The sequence below is a fragment of the Anabrus simplex genome, chromosome 3 (assembly GCF_040414725.1).
Source record: "Anabrus simplex isolate iqAnaSimp1 chromosome 3, ASM4041472v1, whole genome shotgun sequence".
Lineage (NCBI taxonomy): Eukaryota > Metazoa > Arthropoda > Insecta > Orthoptera > Tettigoniidae > Anabrus > Anabrus simplex.
In genome coordinates this window covers 433,171,283-433,192,839 of record NC_090267.1, presented here as the reverse complement: position 1 = coordinate 433,192,839, position 21,557 = coordinate 433,171,283, and the positions used below count along the sequence as shown (strand labels likewise).

The 21,557-nt window shown below is 41.8% G+C and overlaps 1 protein-coding gene across 1 annotated transcript in view; it reads right to left on the bottom strand.

Moving 5' to 3' along the window:
* Positions 1–21,557, bottom strand: part of LOC136867401 (paired mesoderm homeobox protein 2A-like) — a 324,225-nt gene that overhangs the window by 181,653 nt on the left and 121,015 nt on the right. The window contains exon 2 of the mRNA XM_067144596.2: positions 6,018–6,214. Coding sequence (XP_067000697.1) covers positions 6,018–6,214 — 197 coding nt within the window. The remainder of the gene's footprint in view (positions 1–6,017; positions 6,215–21,557) is intronic.

Here is a 21,557-nt window from a genome sequence, read left to right as displayed (position 1 = left end):
AAATAAATAAATAAATAAATAAATAAATAAATAAATTACTGACATGTCCGCCTCTGTTGTGTAGTGATTAGTGTAATTACCTGCCACCCCCAGAGGCCCAGATTCGATTCCCGGCTCTGCCACGAAATTTGAAAAGTGGTACGAGGGCTGGAACGGGTTCCACTCAGGCTCGGGAGGTCACCGCAGCCATCCTCGAAGTGGTTTTCCGTAGTTTCCCCATTTCTCGTACCGGCAAATGTTGGGATTGTACCTAACTTACGGCCACCTGCGCTTACTTCCCTCTTCCCTGCCTATCCTTTCCGATCTTACCATCCCCCCGCAAGGCTCCTATTTAGCATAGCAGGTGAGGCCGACTTGGCGAGGCACTGGTCCTCCTTCCCAGTAGTATCACCCCGACCCAATATCTCACGCGGTAGAAGTGGGATCTCTCGTTGAATCCGAGGGAAAAACCAACCCTGGACAGTAAACGGATTAAGAAAGAAAGAAAGAAAGAAAGAAAGAAAGAAAGAAAGAAAGAAAGAAAGAAAGAAAGAAAATGACTGAAATAAGGCTTGCAGTTGCAATCAAAGGTACTCTGTAAGAAAGAAATCAGCTCCCAGACAAAACTATCTTTACTTTGCTCTGTGGAAGTGAAAGCGGTACCGTCTACATGGTCTGACACCGTGGTTATCTGGTTCGAATCCCGTTCGTCGAGAAAATGTTCACCATCAGAATTTTGGCCGGGAGGGTAGAAGAGGTGCTAGTATATGATTTCTAATCACTAGATTGCGTGTCAAAAGCCTGGATTTAATTTCAAATCTTTCCGCATTGTTCATATAGAGTGAGGGCATACGACGCTGTTGATGGTGATTTGTCGCTCGGTGGGGACGTAAAGCTTTGAGCAGACCCCTTGGTGCTATTTGACAGGAGTAGACTACGTGCCGGCACCGGGTTTCACCGTCTCCCTACCTTATCATCGTAATCATCATCGCCCCCCCACCACATCTATATGCGCAGGTCGCCCATATGTGTCAAATAGAAAGACTGCACCAGGGGATTCGAACATGTCCTCGGACACTCCCGGCACTAAATCTATACGATAAATAAGTCCTTTAAGTAAGAGCTTGAGAAAATTTCGTTATCAAGTGAACCCTGTTCTACTCCTCAGTCCTGAATTAAAATCCTTGAACAGGTCGGGAAACGAACCCAGGGCCTTGAAATTAGAGACCGGCACGCTACCTCTACACCACGTAGCTGGCTAATAATAATAATAATAATAATAATAATAATAATAATAATAACAATAATAATAATAATAATAATAATAATAATAATAATAATAATAATAATATATTTACGAGGATTAAAATGTCTTTCATTTTCTCATGATTCATGAGTCTTACCATTCTCTTGTGGATACTCAGTTTTCTTTCGATTTATCTGAACTCTTTATCTTCCCTCTGGGTGGTGTCAAAGGACGCATATCTGTACACACACACTCTCTCTCTCTCTCCTCTTCTAAGTCTAAAAACATATTCATGATTCTATGCTTGTCTATTGCACCCATATCCAGGGTACACCACTTTTCTTTACATTAAGTGTGCAATTTGGTTACTTTTATGATTCTATACCATGTATTGATAAAATGTTAAAATGTAAGATTTATTCTGAAGACAAATAGTACTGCAAAGTATTCTTTTCTCTATCTATATATATAAAATAGCTTGTCCTGACTGACTGACTGACTGACTGACTGACTGACTGACTGACTGACTGACTGACTGACTGACTGACTGACTGACTGATTCATCATCGCCGAGCCAAAACTACTGGACATAAAGAAATGAAATTTTGGTCATAGATTCATATTAAGATGTAGGTGCTCGCTAAGAAAGGATTTTTGGATATTCCTAAGGGGGTGAAAAGGGGGTTGGAATTTTAAAATGAGTGTATCTATATCTCAAAACTTTGAAAGTTTACAGATGTAAAAATTGGTATTTAGAATCTCCTTTAAAAATAAGGAAATACGTATTTTTTTGTTTTCAGAAAATCCTAATAGGAGGGGTGAAAAACGGTAAAAAAAGGGGGTTGAATGCCTTTAATCAGAATACAGGTACTTATATCTCAGAAACTGAAGATATTACAGACCTGAAAATTGGTACTTTTGATCTCTTTTAAAAATAAAGAAACACGTATTTTTTTGTTTTTTGAAAAATCCAATTAATGGGAGGGTGAAAAGGGGGGTGAATTTTTAAAAAGAGTGCATCTATATCTCAAAACTTTTAAAGTTTACAGATGTAAAAATAGGTATTTAGAATCTTCACTAAAAATAAAGAAACACGTATTTTTTTGTTTTCAGAAAATCCCAATAGGAGGGGTGAAAAGGGGTGAAAATGGATTGAATGCCTTTAATGAGGATACTTATATCTCAGAAACTGAAGATATTACAGACCTGAAAATTGGTACCTTTGATCTCTTTTAAAAATAAAGAAACACGTATTTTTTGTTTTTGGAAAATCCAAATAATGGGGGTGAAAAGGGGGGGTGAATTTTTAAAATGAGTGTATCTATATCTCAAAACTTTGAAAGTTTATAGATGTAAAATATGGTATTTAGAATCTCCTTTAAAAATAAAGAAACACGTTTTTTTTGTTTTCGGAAAATCCCGTTTACAGATGAAAAGGGGTGAAAAGGAGGTTGAATGCCTTTAACGAGGCTACTTATATTTCAGAACCTGAAGATATTACAGACCTGAAAATTGGTATTGGGGATCCACTTTAAAAATAAGGCAACACGTATATTTTCGTTTTTGAAAAATCCGGATAATGGGGGGTGAAAAGGGGGGTGAATTTTTAAAATGATTGTGTCTATATCTTAAAACTTTAAAAGTTTAGAGATGTAAAAATTGGTATTTAGAATCTCCTTTAAAAGTAAAGGAATAAGTATTTTTTCGTTTTCTGTAAATCCCAATAGGAGGGGTGTAAAGGGTGAATAGTGGGTTGAATGCCTTTAATGAGGATACATATATCTCAGAAACTGAATATATTACAGAACTAAAAATTTGTATATGGGATCTCCTTTAAAGATAAAGAAACGCGTATTCTCGGAAAATCCAATGAAAGGAGGGAGGGGGGGGAAGAATTCTAAAATTGACTTAATTGTATGAGAATACATACATCTAATAAAAACTAAAGTTGTTACGGACGTGAAAATTGGTATTTTGATCTCCTTTAAAAACAAAGAAATACGCGTTTTGTGGGGGAAACCATCTTGGGGGCGGGAGTGGAAAGGAGTTGAATTCCTTTCATGAGGACACATAAATCAAAAACTGAAGAAGTTAGAGTCGTGATAATTGCTACTTAGAAGATCCTTTAATATTAAAGAAACAAGTATTTTTTGCCGGAAAATTCACTTAAGGGGGGGGGGGGGGGAGATGTGTGAAAGGAAGTAAAAAAAGCGAATTATTTTTATGGGGATACTTATATCTCAAAACTCAAGGTAATATACGTGAACATTGGGGTTTGGAATCTCCTTTAAACATAAAGAAACACTCCTTCTTTTAATTTTTTTTTTGGGGGGGGGGGAGGTGAATAAACTTAACGGCGGTGGGGTGTAAAAGGAGGTGAGACCAATTGATTTTGCTGTTCATAATGTACTTATAAGGAGCCTCCGTTGCTCAGGCGGCAGCGCGCCGGCCTCTCACAGCTGGGTTCCGTGGTTCAAATCCCGGTCACTCCATGTGACATTCGTGCTGGACAAAACGGAGGCGGGACAGGTTTTTCTCCGGATACTTCGCTTTTCCCTGTCATCATTCATTCCAGCAACACTGTCCAATATTTCATTTCATTTGTCATTCATCGATCATTGCCCCAGAGGAGTGCTTCGGCAGCCGGCACAATTCCTACTGTCGCCGCTAGATGGGGCTTTATTCATTCCATTCCTGACCCTGTCGAATGACTGGAAACAGGCTGTATATTTTCGATGTACTTATTCTGATCATAAACCGATCTTTTTAATCTTTCCTGGGTTCGTTTTCAACAGCCAACTTTTCCTTCGGAGAACGTTCTTATATTACAGTAGATTCTCCTGGCATATGAATAAAAATTTAAACACATTTGAAATAAACGATAGGAATGAGATTGACCGTCCAATTGTTCACCTCTATAATAAGGTCAATAATGACCGGAAGTATGTCATTCGTATCGCCAGAAATCCTGCACACTTGCCTACGCGCGACAATGGTGCTGGTCACATTCTCAACAATAACAATGGCAGCAGATGTAATTTACCGCCAAGTAGCGGTCTTGCATCTTGCTGTGGGGTCCAGAACATCTATAATAATAATAATAATAATAATAATAATAATAATAATAATAATAATAATAATAATAATAATAATAATAATAATAATGTTCTGGACCATCGTCAAATGTGCGGACCGCGGTGGATACGGGTCCTGGACGGGTAATGACTAAGAATGCAGTCTGGCCGCGGGTTCAGTACCGCCAAGGCACCCAAGACGACACCACGCCGGATCTCCTGAAGGATTTGTTCCATATTAAAAATGCTTATAAGAAAAGATGGCAAAGATTTAGGGACCCAACTGACAGGGTGGAATATCTGGACCTAGCCAGGAAAGTACGAAATCGATTGCTGGAAATAAAGATTGAAAAATGGGAGGAAACTTGCCATAATCTATTAGAAAACGAGTCAGATCGCGAATTTTGGCGGATTCTCGCAGAAAACGATTCAGATCGCGAATTTCGGCTGATTATATATCTAAAACAACATTCAATTATAAATTTCAGTATAATACCGTAGCGAAGCATGGGTATCTTGCTAGTTATAAATAAGTTTCAAGAGAATACACCAAACGCAGTTGAATCTCTGACATTTTCAAAAGGAACTTTTTTAAGAAACGGGAAAATTCCGTAAATAATTTCTCCATGTAGGCAAAATTGTAATGTTTTTAATTAAAACGTTATTAATAAACCCTTGAAAGTTCCTGTAATTAGAACTAAAATGACAGAAAATACGAGTTTCAATAGGTTCTGCACTTCAGAGCTTTATGGATGATTCAGTGCCGTATAAGCTAACTTTTCTTTAATCATATCAGTAACATTATACATAAAATAAGAAGAACAAAGGACATGTTTATGTTATTGGTGTTAGCTATGGCCAGATCAAGGACAAAGTGCAGCTCATCAGATGCCATATCGGCTGATGTTTTCCACATCCGCACAAGATGTGTTCTCGCAGAAAACCCAATCTCTTTAAGCTGTTCTTGGATCCTCCAGTTCCAACTCGTAACTTGTTTAAATACTTTCATGCAGTCCAGAATTCCTAGTAGCCACGGTCGGATTTAAATTTCCTTTCCATCTGCAGTTAGAGGTTTTGGAGAATCCGGGAAACTACTCGACCGAGTTGATAGCAGATGGTGTTTATGTAGAGGATGAGGTGGCTACTTCACGATGATTGTCAAGTGGAGCTATGTCTGCAAAGGAGTACAACATAAGTGTAGGGGTTTGATTAGACACCCTGTGATCAGTCGGCGTGTTTCGTTGAAGGCAATATCGACCATACAGGGCTGGCATATTCCTCAACCGAGTAGTGAAGTTCCAAGTCTGTAGTTCTTACCGTTTTTAGATGAGCACCCCAAGCTGATTCTGTCACCGTTACTATATTACTGGTAATTGTAAGTCAACATCAAACAATAACGTAACTGTGCCAAGCCATTGTTGATAATGCATGTCTCGTATAACAGTCACCATAAATGAGTACAAATCCAGAACAGAGTGGCAATGGTAATGGGTACAATTTTAGTGGGCTATGGACTCTGGTGGGAACATTCATCCCCTTGTTGGTAGGTATAACAGTGAAAAACGAACTATCACATATCCAGTTTCGAGGGTGGAGCTGACTCCTTAGGGCTTTTCCAATGATTACTGTATATACTATCGACGGTACATAACCATTTCTTGAGAAAGAACACATCTTTAAATAGGAAGTATTAAGAGCTTATTTGCAGTGTGACTGACCTGTACTCGCGCCTCTGTCAGGTCGATCTTCATGGCGATTTCCTCCCTCGTGTAGATATCGGGATAGTGCGTCTCCTGGAAGGCGCGTTCCAACTCCTTGAGCTGCGCGGACGTGAAGGTTGTTCGGATCCGCCGTTGTTTGCGCTTCTCCGTGAGGACGCCTTCGTGGCCTGGGTACACTTTGTACGGAAGACCAGCTGTAAAAGAAGATAGGGCATGATCTCCAATCACTTTCAGCATGAGAACATAGAACGTGAACGTAGAATATGCTCTACAGCTACTTTGAACAACATCTATATATTACGAAATATTACTTTAACAGCTAGTTCCAGTTCGTCCAGCCGTTCTACTGGACGATTTGCTTAATTTCTATTTTATTCTGTCCGGAATTACCCGCCAGTGAATTATCAGACATTGGTAGGTCTCTACGTTCGGTCAGCTGAATGACCACTCCAGTAATTGCAGGCGACGGCCTGCTCTAGCCCGCAATACATCTGTACTTAGCGGGTTGCACACAGTCAAGGAGCAATATCTTGATGTGAAGTTATCTTAGAAGCTTAACGATTGAACATGACAGGCGACTATTCCAAAACCTGAAATTTCAACAAAACTTGATAAAAATATGACTTAATACTATCTGGAGAGAAATACCTTGGGGTGAGACACCCCTAGCAGTCCTAGGTGTGGAGTGGGGAGGACGTAATATGTAAACATAGTTAAAGTCGACCTATATTAGTGTTGAATCCATAGTTTTCGGGACCGGGTGAGTTGGCCGTGCGATCAGGGGCATGCGGCTGTGAGCTTGCATCCGGAAGATAGTGGGTTCGAATCCCACTGTCGACAGCCCTGAAGATGTTTCTCCCGTGGTTTCCCATTTTCACACCAGGCAAATGCTGGGGCTGTACTTTTATTAAGGCCACGGCCGCTTCCTTCCAACTCCTAGGCCTTTCCTATCTCATCGTCACCATAAGACCTATCTGTGTCGGTTCGACGTAAAGCAACTAGCAAAAAAAAAAAAGAATTGTTTTCGGGGTCGCTGAGATGAGTAGTGACACTCTGGATGACATTTATGTCCAAGTTCATCCATTATCGGCAGGAGGGAGAGGGGTTGAGAAGGGGTGAAAAAGAAAATATCCAAAATGATCGAATTTATGGATGCATGTGTGTATGTTCCAGCATAGCTCTCTACCAAACTTGGCACAAATAGACTTACTATCCGGAAAAAAATTATGTAAGGGGTGGGGGCTGGGGGTAAGGCACCCTTAGCACCCCTACGGCTGGGGATTGGGAGGAAGTCACATGTAAAAATAATAAAAAACGACCATTATTGATGGGATCGCTGAGATGAATTGTTACACTCTGGACGCACTTAAGTCGAAGTTCAACCTCCATCGGCATGCGGATCAGAAGGGGTGAAAAGGGAAATGTCGAAAATGATCGAGGTTAGTGTTGAAGCCACAGTTTTCGGGTTCGTTAGGCTGATCGGTGACAGTACCAAGGTTGGAATTGTGTACATCATATGTATAGCGCGACGCGTAAACACATACAATTATCACTTACTTGTACTGTGTATTTTAAAGGATCAACTACTGCCCAGACAATATGGACTGCAAAAAGGACACAGGTCCGCTCGAAACAAAATAATACAAAACTGAAACATCAAATTAAACGTACATCAATAATTTTAAAAATTTGTAAAATATTAGTCAACATCACAGAAATGTAGTCTACAAAAACTCACTTCACAAATAATTAACAGGTCATACAAATCCTAAAAGTAAACATTCAAAAAAGTACCCGGGCAGCGCATGGAGCAATGCCATAGCAAGACACGTTATCTGACCTTGTGTAACGAATGCTGCGGACCAACACGGGTCCTCTACGGGAACATTATTTTTAGTTGGTTTAGTTTCGGTAAATGATGAATAAGTAATAATAGACGTAATAATAATCTGATTATCAGAATTAACCAGTTAAATACAACCTTCAATGTGAAAGAGAAGTTCTTCACGTCCAACAGGCTAAGGAAGCAACTGGTCGAGGCATACGTATGGATCGTGTTCGTCTATCAAAGTGAGACCGCAAATTAGGCGTGACACACAGAAGAGGAGTTGAAACATTCGAGTTCTGGTGTTATAGAAGAACAGTGAAGATATCCTGGACGGACGAAGGAGTACTGAGGTAAGTAGGTGAGAGATGCCATACTTGACAAAGTAGGCCCATATGATGAAAATAAAGAACATTTGGACTGCACATATTATCAGGCATGGAAATGTCCCTCTTTCTTGCAGGGTTCTGTGTAGAGGTAGGCCGAGGATGGACTACTCAAGACAACCAGTGGACGATCTGGGATCCCAGTCTTACGTAAAGCTGAAGGGAATGGCACAGGATCACGACTGCTGGAGAACTTCTACAACCAACTTCAGGGTTGACATCAAAAGAAGAAGAAGAAGAAGAAGAAGAAGAAGGCATGAAGCAAATGGTCTCGGCTACTGAGTGCAGGAATTTCAACGTAATTTCTTTCCTATATACCGCTTTCCTTCTGAGTTCAAGTGAGCGGGTTTGATCCCATATCAGGAAATGAAGTGGTTAAGATATGCCGGTCACGTGTCAGTAGATTTAGCGGCACAAGAGAAAAAAATAGTGATGAACTAAATTCCGCCACCTCCGAAAATGATATAATGTAGTCAGTAGAATATAAAACACCGCGCGAGTTGGTCGCGCGGTTAGTGACGCGCAGCTGTGAGCTTGCATCTGGGAGATAGCGGGTTCGAATCTCACTGTCAGCAGCTCTAAAGATGGTTTTCCGTGGTTTCCCATTATCACACCAGGCAAATGTTGGGGCTGTACCTTAATTAAGGCCACGGCCGCTTCCTTCTCACTCCTAGGCGTTTCCTGTCCCATCGTTGCCATAAGACCCATCTGTGTCGGAGCGACATTAAATATATTGAAAGAAAAACAGAGAAAAAAGTATGTAAAACCAATACCAAAATAAAATATTTAAAAAGTAACTCCTGCTAGAATATCGTTGATCGCAACTGCCTACTCACTGCAGTAACCTTGCTACTTATCAACGCACGCTTAGGCCTATTACTTTTTTTTTGCTAGGGGCTTTACGTCGCACCGACACAGATAGGTCTTATGGCGACGATGGGATGGGAAAGGCCTAGGAGTTGGAAGGAAGCGGCCGTGGCCTTAATTAAGGTACAGCCCCAGCATTTGCCTGGTGTGAAAATGGGAAACCACGGAAAACCATCTTCAGGGCTGCCGATAGTGGAATTCGAACCTACTATCTCCCGGATGCAAGCTCACAGCCGCGCGCCTCTACGCGCACGGCCAACTCGCCCGGTAGGCCTATTACTTGTAAACCGCCGGGAGTTAAGTAGTTAGCGTCTTGTGGATGCGTTTGAAGAAAGACGTCCATTATTACATACTATCCACTTCATTCCGTATCGATACTGTAATCAAATAAGAATTAAATAAAAACTTTTCCACCTGATCGATACTTTTATTATTTAACCTTAGGTTAAATTATGTCATTAAAAACTGCAGTACATGTTTCAATTGCTTGGCGTCCGACTCGTTGGCTGAATGGTCAGGGTTGTGGCCTTCGATTCAGAGGGTCCCGGGTTCGATTCCCGGCCGGGTCGGGGATTTTAACCTTAGTTGGTTAATTCCAGTGGCCCGGGGACTGGATATTTATGCTGTCCCCAACATCCCTGCAACTCACACACCACACATAACACTATCCTCCACCACAACAACACGCAGTTACCTACACATGACAGATGCCGCCCACCCTCATCGGAGGGTCTGCCTTACAAGGGCTGCACTCGGCTAGAAATAGCCACACGAAATTAAATTGCTTGTCAATCATCATCAGCTGCTTATCTTATAGCTTAGGCGAAAGAATATAAAAACATTTGATGGTTAAAATTTTTGGTAAAGAATACTTAATGGTGAGGGAGGGTGGGGTGGGGAGGGGGATGTTAAAATTAGATATACAAATTAAAAAGCTATTTCTAAACTGAAAACTTCCTAAACTTCCTTCTATGGCACTACATTCGTTCTTCATTAGTTTCAGCTGTATTTCACTCAATGCACAGTTCACTTGTCTTGATTATATGTTGTCCTTCATTTTTCTAGATCATTCTTATTGTCCGCTAGAAGAATTTATGCTAAATATGGTCAAATTTGTTCAGTATTTCACTTAGACGGACAGTTTGAAGTACGACCCCTATTTAATTGTTCGTTGTGTAAATTTATTCTAAATCTTCAAAAGATTGGCATATTTGGTGTGACCCCTGTCCAATTTATTCTGGTTACGGAGTTTACTTGTTTGTTTCCTTCGACCTAGTGTAATTCTTATTTGAAAGACGTCCAAGCATTGCTGTTTACGTATGCTTCCAGCAATCATTGTGCGAACCGTATTTGCAGATTGATTCTCATCAGCTCTTCTTTACCACATCGTACTGACGCATGAGGTAAGGTTCCGAACTCTTCGCAGCTTGTGCACATTATTATTGTATAACATGATTGGTAATAGGTCTATGTTCTTATAGTTGAATTTTTCCTTCAAACTCATTGCGATTTGTACATACATGGGTACCAATAGTTTTGTATGGAGCTCACGAAAACTGCTATCCGATAAAAACTGGTGGACCGGGCAAGTTGGCCGTGTGGTTAGAGGCGTGCGGCTGTGAGCTTGCATCCGGGAGATAGTGGGTTCTAATTCCACTGTCGGCAGCCCTAAAGATGGTTTTCCGTGGTTTCCCATTTGCACACCAGGAAAATGCTGGGGATGTACCTTCATTAAGACCACGGCCGCTTCCTTCCAACTCCTAGGCCTTTCCTATCTCATCGTCGCCATAAGACCTATCTGTGTCGGTGCGACGTAAAGCAAATAGCAAAAATAGCAAAAAAAAGAAGAATAAATAAAAATAACGTAACCGTAATTTAATGTCTTGGTGGCTGCTTTCGATAGATTTTTTTCCTAGTTGCTTTACGTCGCACTGACACAGATAGGTCTTATGGCGACGATGGGACAGGAAAGGCCTAGGAGTGGGAAGGAAGCGCCTGTGGCCTTAATTAAGGTAGAGCCCCAGCATTTGCCTGGTGTGAAAATGGGAAACCACGGAAAACCATTTTCAGGGCTGCCGACAGTGGGGTTCGAACCTACTATCTCCCGAATACTGGATACTGGCCGCACTTAAGCGACTGCAACTATCGAGCTCGGTCGATAGATTTCAGAACACGTTTAGACCTCAAACGTTGTCTAAGACGACATTATGTTATCAGTCACATTTTTACTCTGGGTGAAAATTACGAGTTAGTGTTTGTTCTTTAGTGTCCTCATACTCTTTATCATAACCCGTTATTATTGCATGGTACTTTACCAATATCTTGTATATATAAAAGATATTTAAGGTTCAAGAGACAAACATAAGCTAATTGGAAACAGCCAGGGTTCCAAGCCAGTGATAGTTTTATGCCGTTAATATCCCACACATTACAGTGGAAGACAGACACACGATGGACTGTTATTTGCTCCCCGTTGTGCGCTCGCCCGGGACAGCGCTGCAGTACTCTAGTAATTAGGCTTTGTCCCGAAATTCACTCCATTGATCAATAAAGTAAACAACTGAATCTATAAAATGAAAAACGGAAAGCCAAAATGTGTGTTTTTGGAACGTTACCTCTACTACCGCACATTTTAACCATATACACATTCAGAATGTTGTTATACCTATTCCCAAGAAAGCCGGTGCTGACAGGTGTGAAAACTACCGCACTATTAGTTTAGTATCTCATGCCTGCAAAATTTTAACACGTATTATTTACAGAAGAATGGAAAAACAAGTTGAAGCTGAGTTGGGGGAAGATCAATTTGGCTTCAGAAGAAATGTAGGAACACGTGAAGCAATCCTGACTTTACGTCTGATCTTAGAGGATCGAATCAAGAAGGACAAGCCCACGTACATGGCATTCGTAGATCTAGAAAAGGCATTCGATAATGTTGATTGGACCAGGCTATTTATGATTCTGAAGATGATAGGGATCAGATACCGAGAACGAAGAATTATCTACAACCTGTATAAAAATCAGTCTGCAGTGATAAGAATCGAGGGCTTTGAAAAAGAAGCAGCAATCCAGAAAGGAGTGAGGCAAGGCTGCAGTTTGTCCCCTCTCCTTTTCAATGTTTACATAGAACAGGCAGTGAAGGAAATCAAAGAGAAATTTGGAAAGGGAATCACAGTCCAAGGAGAGGAAATCAAAACCTTGAGATTTGCGGATGATATTGTTATTTTATCTGAGACTGCAGAAGATCTCGAGAAGTTGCTGAATGATATGGATGAAGTCTTAGGTAAGGAGTACAAGATGAAAATAAATAAGTCCAAAACAAAAGTAATGGAGTGCAGTCGACCGAAGGCAGGTGATGTAGGAAACATTAGATTAGGAAGCGAAGTCTTAAAAGAAGTAGATGAATATTGTTACTTGGGTAGTAAAATAACCAACGATGGCAGAAGTAAGGAGGACATAAAATGCGGACTAGCACAAGCAAGGAAGAGCTTTCTTAAGAAAAGAAATTTGCTCGCTTCAAACATTGATATCGGAATTAGAAAGATGTTTTTGAAGACTTTTGTGTGGAGCGTGGCATTGTATGGAAGTGAAACATGGACGATAACTAGCTCAGAAAGAAAGAGAATAGAAGCTTTTGAAATGTGGTGTTACAGAAGAATGCTGAAGGTGAGATGGATAGATCGAATCACGAATGAAGAGATACTGAATCGAATTGGTGAGAGGAGATCGATTTGGCTAAATTTGACGAGAAGAAGAGATAGAATGATAGGACACATCTTAAGACACCCAGGACTTGTTCAGTTGGTTTTTGAAGGAAGTGTAGGTGGCAAGAACGGTAGGGGTAGACCAAGGTATGAAATTGACAAACAGATTAGAGCAGATGTAGGATGCAATAGTTACGTAGAAATGAAAAGGTTAGTACAGGATAGGGTGGCATGGAGATCTGCATCAAACCAGTCTATGGACTGATGACTCAAACAACAGCACACATTATAGATGAATTTTATATCCAACGTGTCGAAAACATTGCATCAAAAACTGAACCCTGCTACTAAGGAAGATTTATTTAATATCGGAACATCTGCTGACGGTGATCGTTTTCGTGTATTTACTTGCGTACTTCTGTGAAATCTAGTAATATATATATATATCACTAAGTTAAATAACATGCACTCATTATGATACACTGTGTGTTGTGGGATCCAGGCCGTGCTCGGTCTTCACCTGCCTTGCACGGCTGCCATTAGTTTTGACGAGTCAAAAGATGGAAGGCTTTATAAAATGATAAATGCTGTGTTGTCGGTGCTTGTAGGTCTCGCAGCGTTGAAGATGGATGCCTCAGGCAAGTGACTAATTGTGCAGTCACTCGTGTCCAACAGGCAAAATAAGTGCGGCGTTTACGTCACCCTGCATTAGTGTGTGTTGTTAATGTCTGCCTTCAGAGCTACACAGCTTACCGTACCAGATTCATGTTATCATTACCAATAGAGAAAAATACACCTTGATTCGGAAGTTAGTAGTGATTTTTCTTTTCCATTGCAACAGTGCTTCGTATCGCACTTATTGAGGAGTAGTAAATTCCTTTGCTATTATTCAATACCGGTATTTCTACTTAACCTGCCCATCTATACTTCTATACTAATACTTATATAGAGACAGTGAGTTTGGTTATATGTAGAGGCGTGATTTTTTCGCATCAATTTATGTTCTATTTCGCAAAAACGAAACAATTTTTCGCGCTTTTTCTTGAAATAGGCCATGCCGCATCGCTTGAATTTCGCTCTAATAATTTTGTGAAATTATTCATGAAAAGTCTCATTGTGTGATTTGTGAATTATAGATAGATGCATAAAGTGAAACAATGTTGATAATCATTCATTATTCCTTACGTAATCTTGATTAGGACTTCATTAGGGAACATTGCCCTTTCACCCTACATGTCCACAGCTGGGCTTTGTAGCGAAATAAAATTCTCCGACTCATTGGCTGAATGGTCAGCGTTGAGGTCTTTGGTTCAGAGAGTCCCGGGTTCTATTCCCAGCCGGGTCAGGGATTTTAAGCGCGTCTGATTAATTCTTCAGACTCGGGGACTGGGGGGTTGTCCCAACACTTTCCTCTTCATACACTAGCGGAAATGGAAATCGCTACACCACTCTGATATGTATCAAACTTTATGGAGATGTTCATCAAGTAACAGGTATTAAATGATTAAACTTTCAAGCCATTCGGAACTGTCCATCACCATCACCATCACCATCATCATCAGTATGAGGTATGACCCCCACGGGCACGAGTACACTCTTGTATTCGGTGTGGCAAGCAAGCAAACAGCCTCCGAAAGTCACCTCGAGGGATTTCTTGCCATGCCTGAAACATATGTTGTGTCACTTCATGAAGATTGTTAGCTGGAACCTGGTATGACTGTATACGTCTTCTCATCACATCCCAGGTATGCTCTATGGGTGAAAAATCAGGGGACCGGGCAGGTGAGTCAAGGATCCGTACATTCTTCAAGGCGTTTCTGGTGTGAACTGCAGTGTGGACGCTTGCATTATCCTGCAGGAATATGCCATTTGGTACCCTCGTCATGAAGGGTATGACAACAGGGTTTACGATTCTTGCCACATACTGGCGAGCATTTTGTCCCCCTTCAACAAGTACCAAATTCGTCCCGTTGTCATATCCAATTGCTCCACACACCATAATTCCATGAGTTGGAGAGGTATGTGCCTCCATAATCGCTTCTTCCTGTGACCTTTCAGCAGGTCGTCTAAGGACATGTTCACGTCGCTCTGACCTCCACAAGCAGAAGTGATACTCATCGCTGAACACCAGGGAATACCGTTGAACGTCCCAGTTGACTCTGGCTCTATACCATGCAAGTCTTGGTTGTCTGTGGTTTGGTGTCAGCGGTAAACAACGCATGGGAACTAGAGATCTCATCCCAGCTTCCAGTAATCTGTTCCCGACGGTTCGTGGCGACACTCTCTCTGTAACCTCTGGCCAGATTTCAGCTGTTGTTATCCGTCTGCTCGTCAGAGCCAGCCGACGAATCCTACGATCTTCTCGTGGTGTAGTCTTTCTGGGAGTACCCGTGTCTGCTCTCCGTGCTACACTCTTGTCCAGAGTCCATCTCGTCACTACTCGTTCTTCAGTTATTGCACTCTGCGCAATCTGTCGGTATGATGCTCCCATATTCCTCATGCCCATGCTTCGACCTTTCAGAAAGCCCGAAAGATGCACGTTCTCTAGGCATGCTGTGTTGCGATCTCTACTTGAAACGAAACAGTAACGTTAGACACACCCAACAGCCATCACGTACACATGGCGTTTTCCTGTACTAACAATTACGTTATATATGAGAATAAAATTGTAATCAACATATCTCACAGGCATGGAAATACTAGGATACCATTTTGGTGGCATTCAGTCAAGGTATTCATGGTAACACTTTCCATTTCCGCTAGTGTATTTAGACAACATGCTACACTACCAACCACCACAGAAACACGCAATGCTTTGCATCCCTCCATATAGGGTTGGCGTCAAGAAGGGCATCCGGCCGCAAAAGAGGGACACACCACCATATGCGACGCAGTTTTCATCCACGACTCCACAGATGTGGGAAAGGAAATGTGAATCAAATCTTAGGAAAATCCTATATTACCATGAGGATTTCCTACAGTATTAAAACGAACACATATTTCTGTCGAATCGAGGAATCCTATTTTGTCTTCTGTTTCCCTTCACACACACAATATTGAAATACAATTTTACGCTCGTTATTTTCTATGAATTTCACTGCAATCGCAAAATAAGTACGTTTCACTTTAAACTGGCCTTATCGCTTGAATTCGCTGCAATTCGCAAGAAAAGAAATTACTTATTTTGTAACTAGAATCAAACAATTCATTAAGATAACTCAAAATCACTTTAAAATATTTTTGTCGCGTTTATCGTTAACGCGAAAAAATCATGCCTCTAGTTATATGTAATGGGTAATCTCAGAAACTAGTGGACCAATTTTGATATTTCTTTCATAATTTAAAATATAACATTATTCCGGGTAAAATGGGCTATGTATTATCTCGGAATATCAAAGAGTTCCGGTGAGAACCGTGATTTAAGATTAAAATGGCAGCAATAATAAATCGGGAAGTTTGTACGTTTGCAAGTCTGTGGGGCCTATCTAATATTTTAGGTTAACACACAGGCTACTTACTATTTACGGTACTTCTAAGAAGAAAATAAGGAACTGAGCGAGTTGGAGCACGCAGTTTTGAGCTTGCATTCGGCAGATAGTGGGTTTGAACCCCACTATTGGCAGCCCAGAAGAAGTTTTCCGTGATTTTCCATTTTCACACTAGGCAAATGCTGGCGTTCTACCTTAATTAAGGCCACGGCCTCTTTCTTTCCACTTCTATCTGTGCCGGTGTGACATAAAGCAGATTGTAAAAAACAGAAAGAAGAAATATGAAGAAAGTCAAGAGGAAAACGTACGCTTGGGACCCTTACAATTGAATACGCTAGTCCTATTGAACAACGGAGCTCACCGAGTATACCTGAAATTCTATTTACCATAAAAACGATTATATGAATTTATATGAATTATTTTTCGAGGAAAAATATTTTGCTATATTTTGGCGCATTGTCTCTTTGTTCTGGTTTCTTTCGCATAAAAAGTATTTGATGATGCTCGAATTTGGCAAGCATACACCTGGATTTTTGGTTAACATATAGGCTACTTACTATTACAGTGTATCTTAAGGTGGCCCTGCAGGGAAATAAATATAAAGATCAGAGGAAAATGTTCTCCTGGGAGCCTTAAGTTAATACGCTGCCTAAACAGTTAGGCCTACTAAATAATGGAGTCTGAAGGTGTACTTAAAATACTTCTTCTCTTCTTCCTCCGCTTTTCCCACACCTGGGCATTAGGATTTGACCCTGTTTTACGACCGGATGCCCTTCCTGACGCAACCCTATATGGAAGAATGTAATCACTATTGCGTTTTTGTGGTGGTTGGTAGAGTAGTGTATTGTCTGAAAATGAAGATGAAGCTGTTGGGACAAACAAAAATATCCAGTCCCCGAGCCAGAAGAATTGTCGGACACGATTAAAATTCCCGGGACCCTCTGAACCGAAGACCTCAACGCTGACCATTCATCCAATGAGACGGACAAGTGTACTTAAAATTCTATTTCCTAGAAAATGTTTGTAATAATTTCCTTCGTAATTCTAGCAGTTTTCCAGAAAAATATGCTTTTCTGTGTTTACTCTCTTTCAAGCGGCCCACGTAGTGAAAGAAAATGTAAAGGAAGTCAGAGGAAGACGTATGTCTGGGACCCTTAACAGTGAATAAGCTGAGTGAATGGTTAGGCCCATTAAACAGTAGAACAGAGAAGGTGTAATGACTTACAATTCGATTCCCCAGAAAAAAAAGTTTGTATGAATTTTCTTCGTAAATCTAACAACAATCTATACCTATCTGTACTTCTACCAAGGTGTGAAATCGCGGGAGGTGGGGGGGAGGGAGGGATTTCCCCCCACAGACGATTTTATCTCAAAGGTTCCCCCCCCCACTAAAATTGCCCTGGGGGGGAATCTTTCATCATAAATTAATGAGGAAAATATAGAACACATGCACTTTATTTTTACTGTGCATATTTTCATAAAAAACACCAGCAGTAATTCAAGTGACTGAGCATTAAAACAACTCCACACCTTTAGCCTGTTCTTCATGTTTCACTCTGGCAAGTCCACCTGAAACCCCGGCAAAAACTTGAAGCTTTCCTCCCTTGTCATCGCTCTAAGTAGCTCGAGCTTACACCACTCCTGTACTTCTTGGAGATTGTGTGATTCCGATAGGACAATGTTCACTTCAGGTGTGTACAAACCGACAAACTTGTTCAGTCGACACTTAGCCCTCGTAGAGGAAGATTCTACTAATAAAGCAATAAATCAGGACAAATCTCGCCTCGTCTGGCCTTTCTTAAGAAAGGGACAGTCTGTCCTAAACTTCTCAGCTGATTGGAATAACTTTCTAATATTTATCAGCCTTGTTATAACAACAAAATTCAAACAAAAACATCTAAAATTTACATTTTTCGGAGGATTGGGGTAATTTACTTACAGGGGATTGTTATACCCCCTCCCCCGGCGATACTGCCCGAAATAGTCACTCGTATTTAAACCCTATGTTCTTTCTCCCCCCACGCCCCGCCCCCGCACTTTTTCCTTCTGATTTCGCACCGTGACTTCTACATCTATACTAATAAATGAAGAAAGACTCTAAGTTTGTTTTTAAGTAAGGGTAATCTTCGAAACTACCGGGCCGATTTTCAAATTCCTTTCACCATTCGAAATATAACATTCAGGGTAACAAAGGCTATGTACGCGGAATATCAGGGTGTTTCTCGGGTGAGGCAGAGAGCCATGCAGTTTTATTAAATCTTTCAAAGTGTATATTCGTAATATTGAAAGATGCGTTGTGACAGTTTTTAGAAGGAGGTCCTTTTACTGCCTGCCTTATGAGGAGAAGGGAGTAGTGGGTATGGTTGCCAAGGAAACAAGGGCTGAGCCACTGCGGTTACCATGGAGATAAGCCTGCTGGCCAGCTCATGTTGTTTGGAGTTGCCAAACCTCTCACTTCTGAGTTAGGTACAACACAATACAGCGGTCTGAACGAACGAACGAACGAACGAGGGAGGGAGGCGGAAGCGGAGGGAAGGAGAAAGTGATGGAGGAATGTGTCAACAGCGTGTAATGGCACGTCAGTTTGAACATTGGCCTAGTCATACTTTTCGGCATTTACCCTGTACCAAAATGTACTAAAATTGCGTACGTTGTATGTGCTTAAGACCGAAAGAATGAGGAAATGGTTAGTACTATCACAAAGAGAAGCCGACTGGGCTTTGAAGCTCTTCAAGCTTTGGTTGATTTCTATTTTTTTTCCACGATTCAAGAATAGGGCTTGACATTTAATGGTGACGTTTACCAACCCAAGTTCACCAGCTGTTGACTGAAGATACAGGGTAGTTATCGGTACTCGGAAGATATTTCCATACCAAATGTACCAGGGACTAGCAATGGTAGTACTTGTGCAAGATACCAGCATTGTGATAGAAGGTATGAGTGAACAGTCCAAATCCTTTGGATTAGAGAGAGGTCTCGGCAGTAAAGTTCTTTTGCATAGACTTTTATCTTGTTGACAACAGGTCCCCAATTTTTTTATTGATTTCAGTGGTCTTTCGAACGTAATATATTCCAAGTATCTTGTGTGTTTCCGCCATTTGTAGACGTGGGGATTGAGGTAATGTTGCCCAGTCTCCTAAGGGAATAGCTTTGGATTTATGATAGTTGATAGACAACCCAGATACTGCACTGAACTGTGCGAGAGCATTGCACATGTGGTGTACATCGTTATCCGAAGTCACTGACGTCATCCGCGAGCTTTGCACTTCCTTGTGTTATTCCTCCTATTTCCTTATGCAGCTTGCAAATGAGAGGATTTGATGTCAAGGTAAACAACACCATCGAAGCCGAATATCCTTGTTTTACTGACCTCTTAATGGGAATGGGTTTAGTGTGAAAGCCATTAATTTGCAAAACTGCAGATACGTTTGTGTATAGACACCGAATGTAAGATATAAATGTGGACTAAGACCATGTCATTTTAAACATTTTACCAGATACTGATGATTCACACTGTCAAATGCACGCTGATAGTCTAAGGACACTAGCAAGCTCTGGGAATGATTGCGTTAGGTTGACGCTACGCAATCACGCAGGGAACAGGTAACATCAAAAATTGCTTGACCAAGCACTCCGCAGTGTTGTTCAGGGTGTATGAGAGAGGATAATAATGGTCGTAATCTGTTGATAAGAATTCTGGCTAATATTTTGTAGTCGTAAGTTAGAAGAGTGATTAGGCGATAGTCATTGACAGTAGCTGTAGAGAAATTCTTTATCAATATAACAACCCCACGACGATGTGATTCACAAAGTTGTTTCCTCTGTAGAAGAATCTAATGCAAGTTGGTTCACTGCAGGTGCATTATCCATATTCCGTGAACTGGCAGTTAACACTGGTGTCTTTACTACGTTCATGTGTTCTTGTGCCTTACACGCTTCGGCAGGTGCAGATCTTCTCTCCAGGATCTCAAATCTGGGTAAACCTCAAGTGAACTACACAACTCATCGCAGAAGACACTCCTGTTATTTTTGATCGGCCGGGTGGCTACACATCTTTACTTTCCACTCGCGCCGAGCCAACAAAGCATATAGGCCGACTCCTCGTTGGATGTCAGCCTCCCTACCACCAACCACCATGACGACCACCACCACGACCATCACCACTACCTTTGCGACCGCTGCTCACACCTTTTCCTCGCTTTCCATCACAACTGTTACGTCGTCCCATTCATCGCCGCTTCTATCCACCTCTCTCCCCGCGCTACCTCCTGTTGATCCACCTCGACTATTACGTATTCCTCCCCGCTACTTCACCCGCCCTTCTACGCTGTCTACATCTGCCTTGCCGACCACGACATCACCACCACCACTGTCCGTCGTAACAGCAGCAGCCGCTCATCAACTTCCAACACCGTCAGACACATCAGCCACAAACGAAGTCTTCAGTTGCGTCGTCCGCGGCGTAAGCCCACTCATCCCGGCAACCGACATTCAAGAACAACTTCGCCTTCAAGCCATACCCGTCAAGAGGGCATTCCGTATCTACAACTCCACCGGTCCGACGTATTTAATCAGACTTCAGCTTTCCAACGCAGCAGCCGTCGCCCACCTGATCTCCAGCGGAGCACTTCTCTACGGCCGTCGTCATCCCGTCGAACCCTCTCGCTCACCTCCCCGCCTAAGATATCACCACTCCACCTCTCGTCGCCATACCCGGCCTGATCATCCTCCCTTCCAACGCTCTATCTATGTCCGTCCAACTCCCTCTTCTGCTAATATCTCCCTCCCACCACCACCGACCCTTGAACATCTCCGACACCTCACAACTGTCCTCTATCACATCGCTTCAACACTTTACCACCTTACACTTCCACGAAACTTCCTTCTCGACACTCCTGTCTAAATCTCCATCCGTATAGCCAGTCATCCAAATTTTTACACCGTTTTTCCCTCTTCTTCATTTCAAACATCCCACTGTTCTCTTCACATCTCCCGGCCCGAGAGATCGCGACACGATCTAGGGGGCCCGCCCCGTCCTTCGGGCGGGGAATGAAAGCTCTGCAGCAGCAGCAGCAGCAGGTGCACGGACAGGCTTGTTTACAGTTGCTATCCGTGTTACTGCCTGCTGCCCTATCATACTCGGACTGAGTAACAACAGCAGACCACAGTGCTGTTTGCTAGTCGAGTTGCTCTCCGTTTCTCTGGTATCGGATACTCCCATGTTGTTACTAATAGGGACAGATACAGTGCGCCTCTCTAATACACGC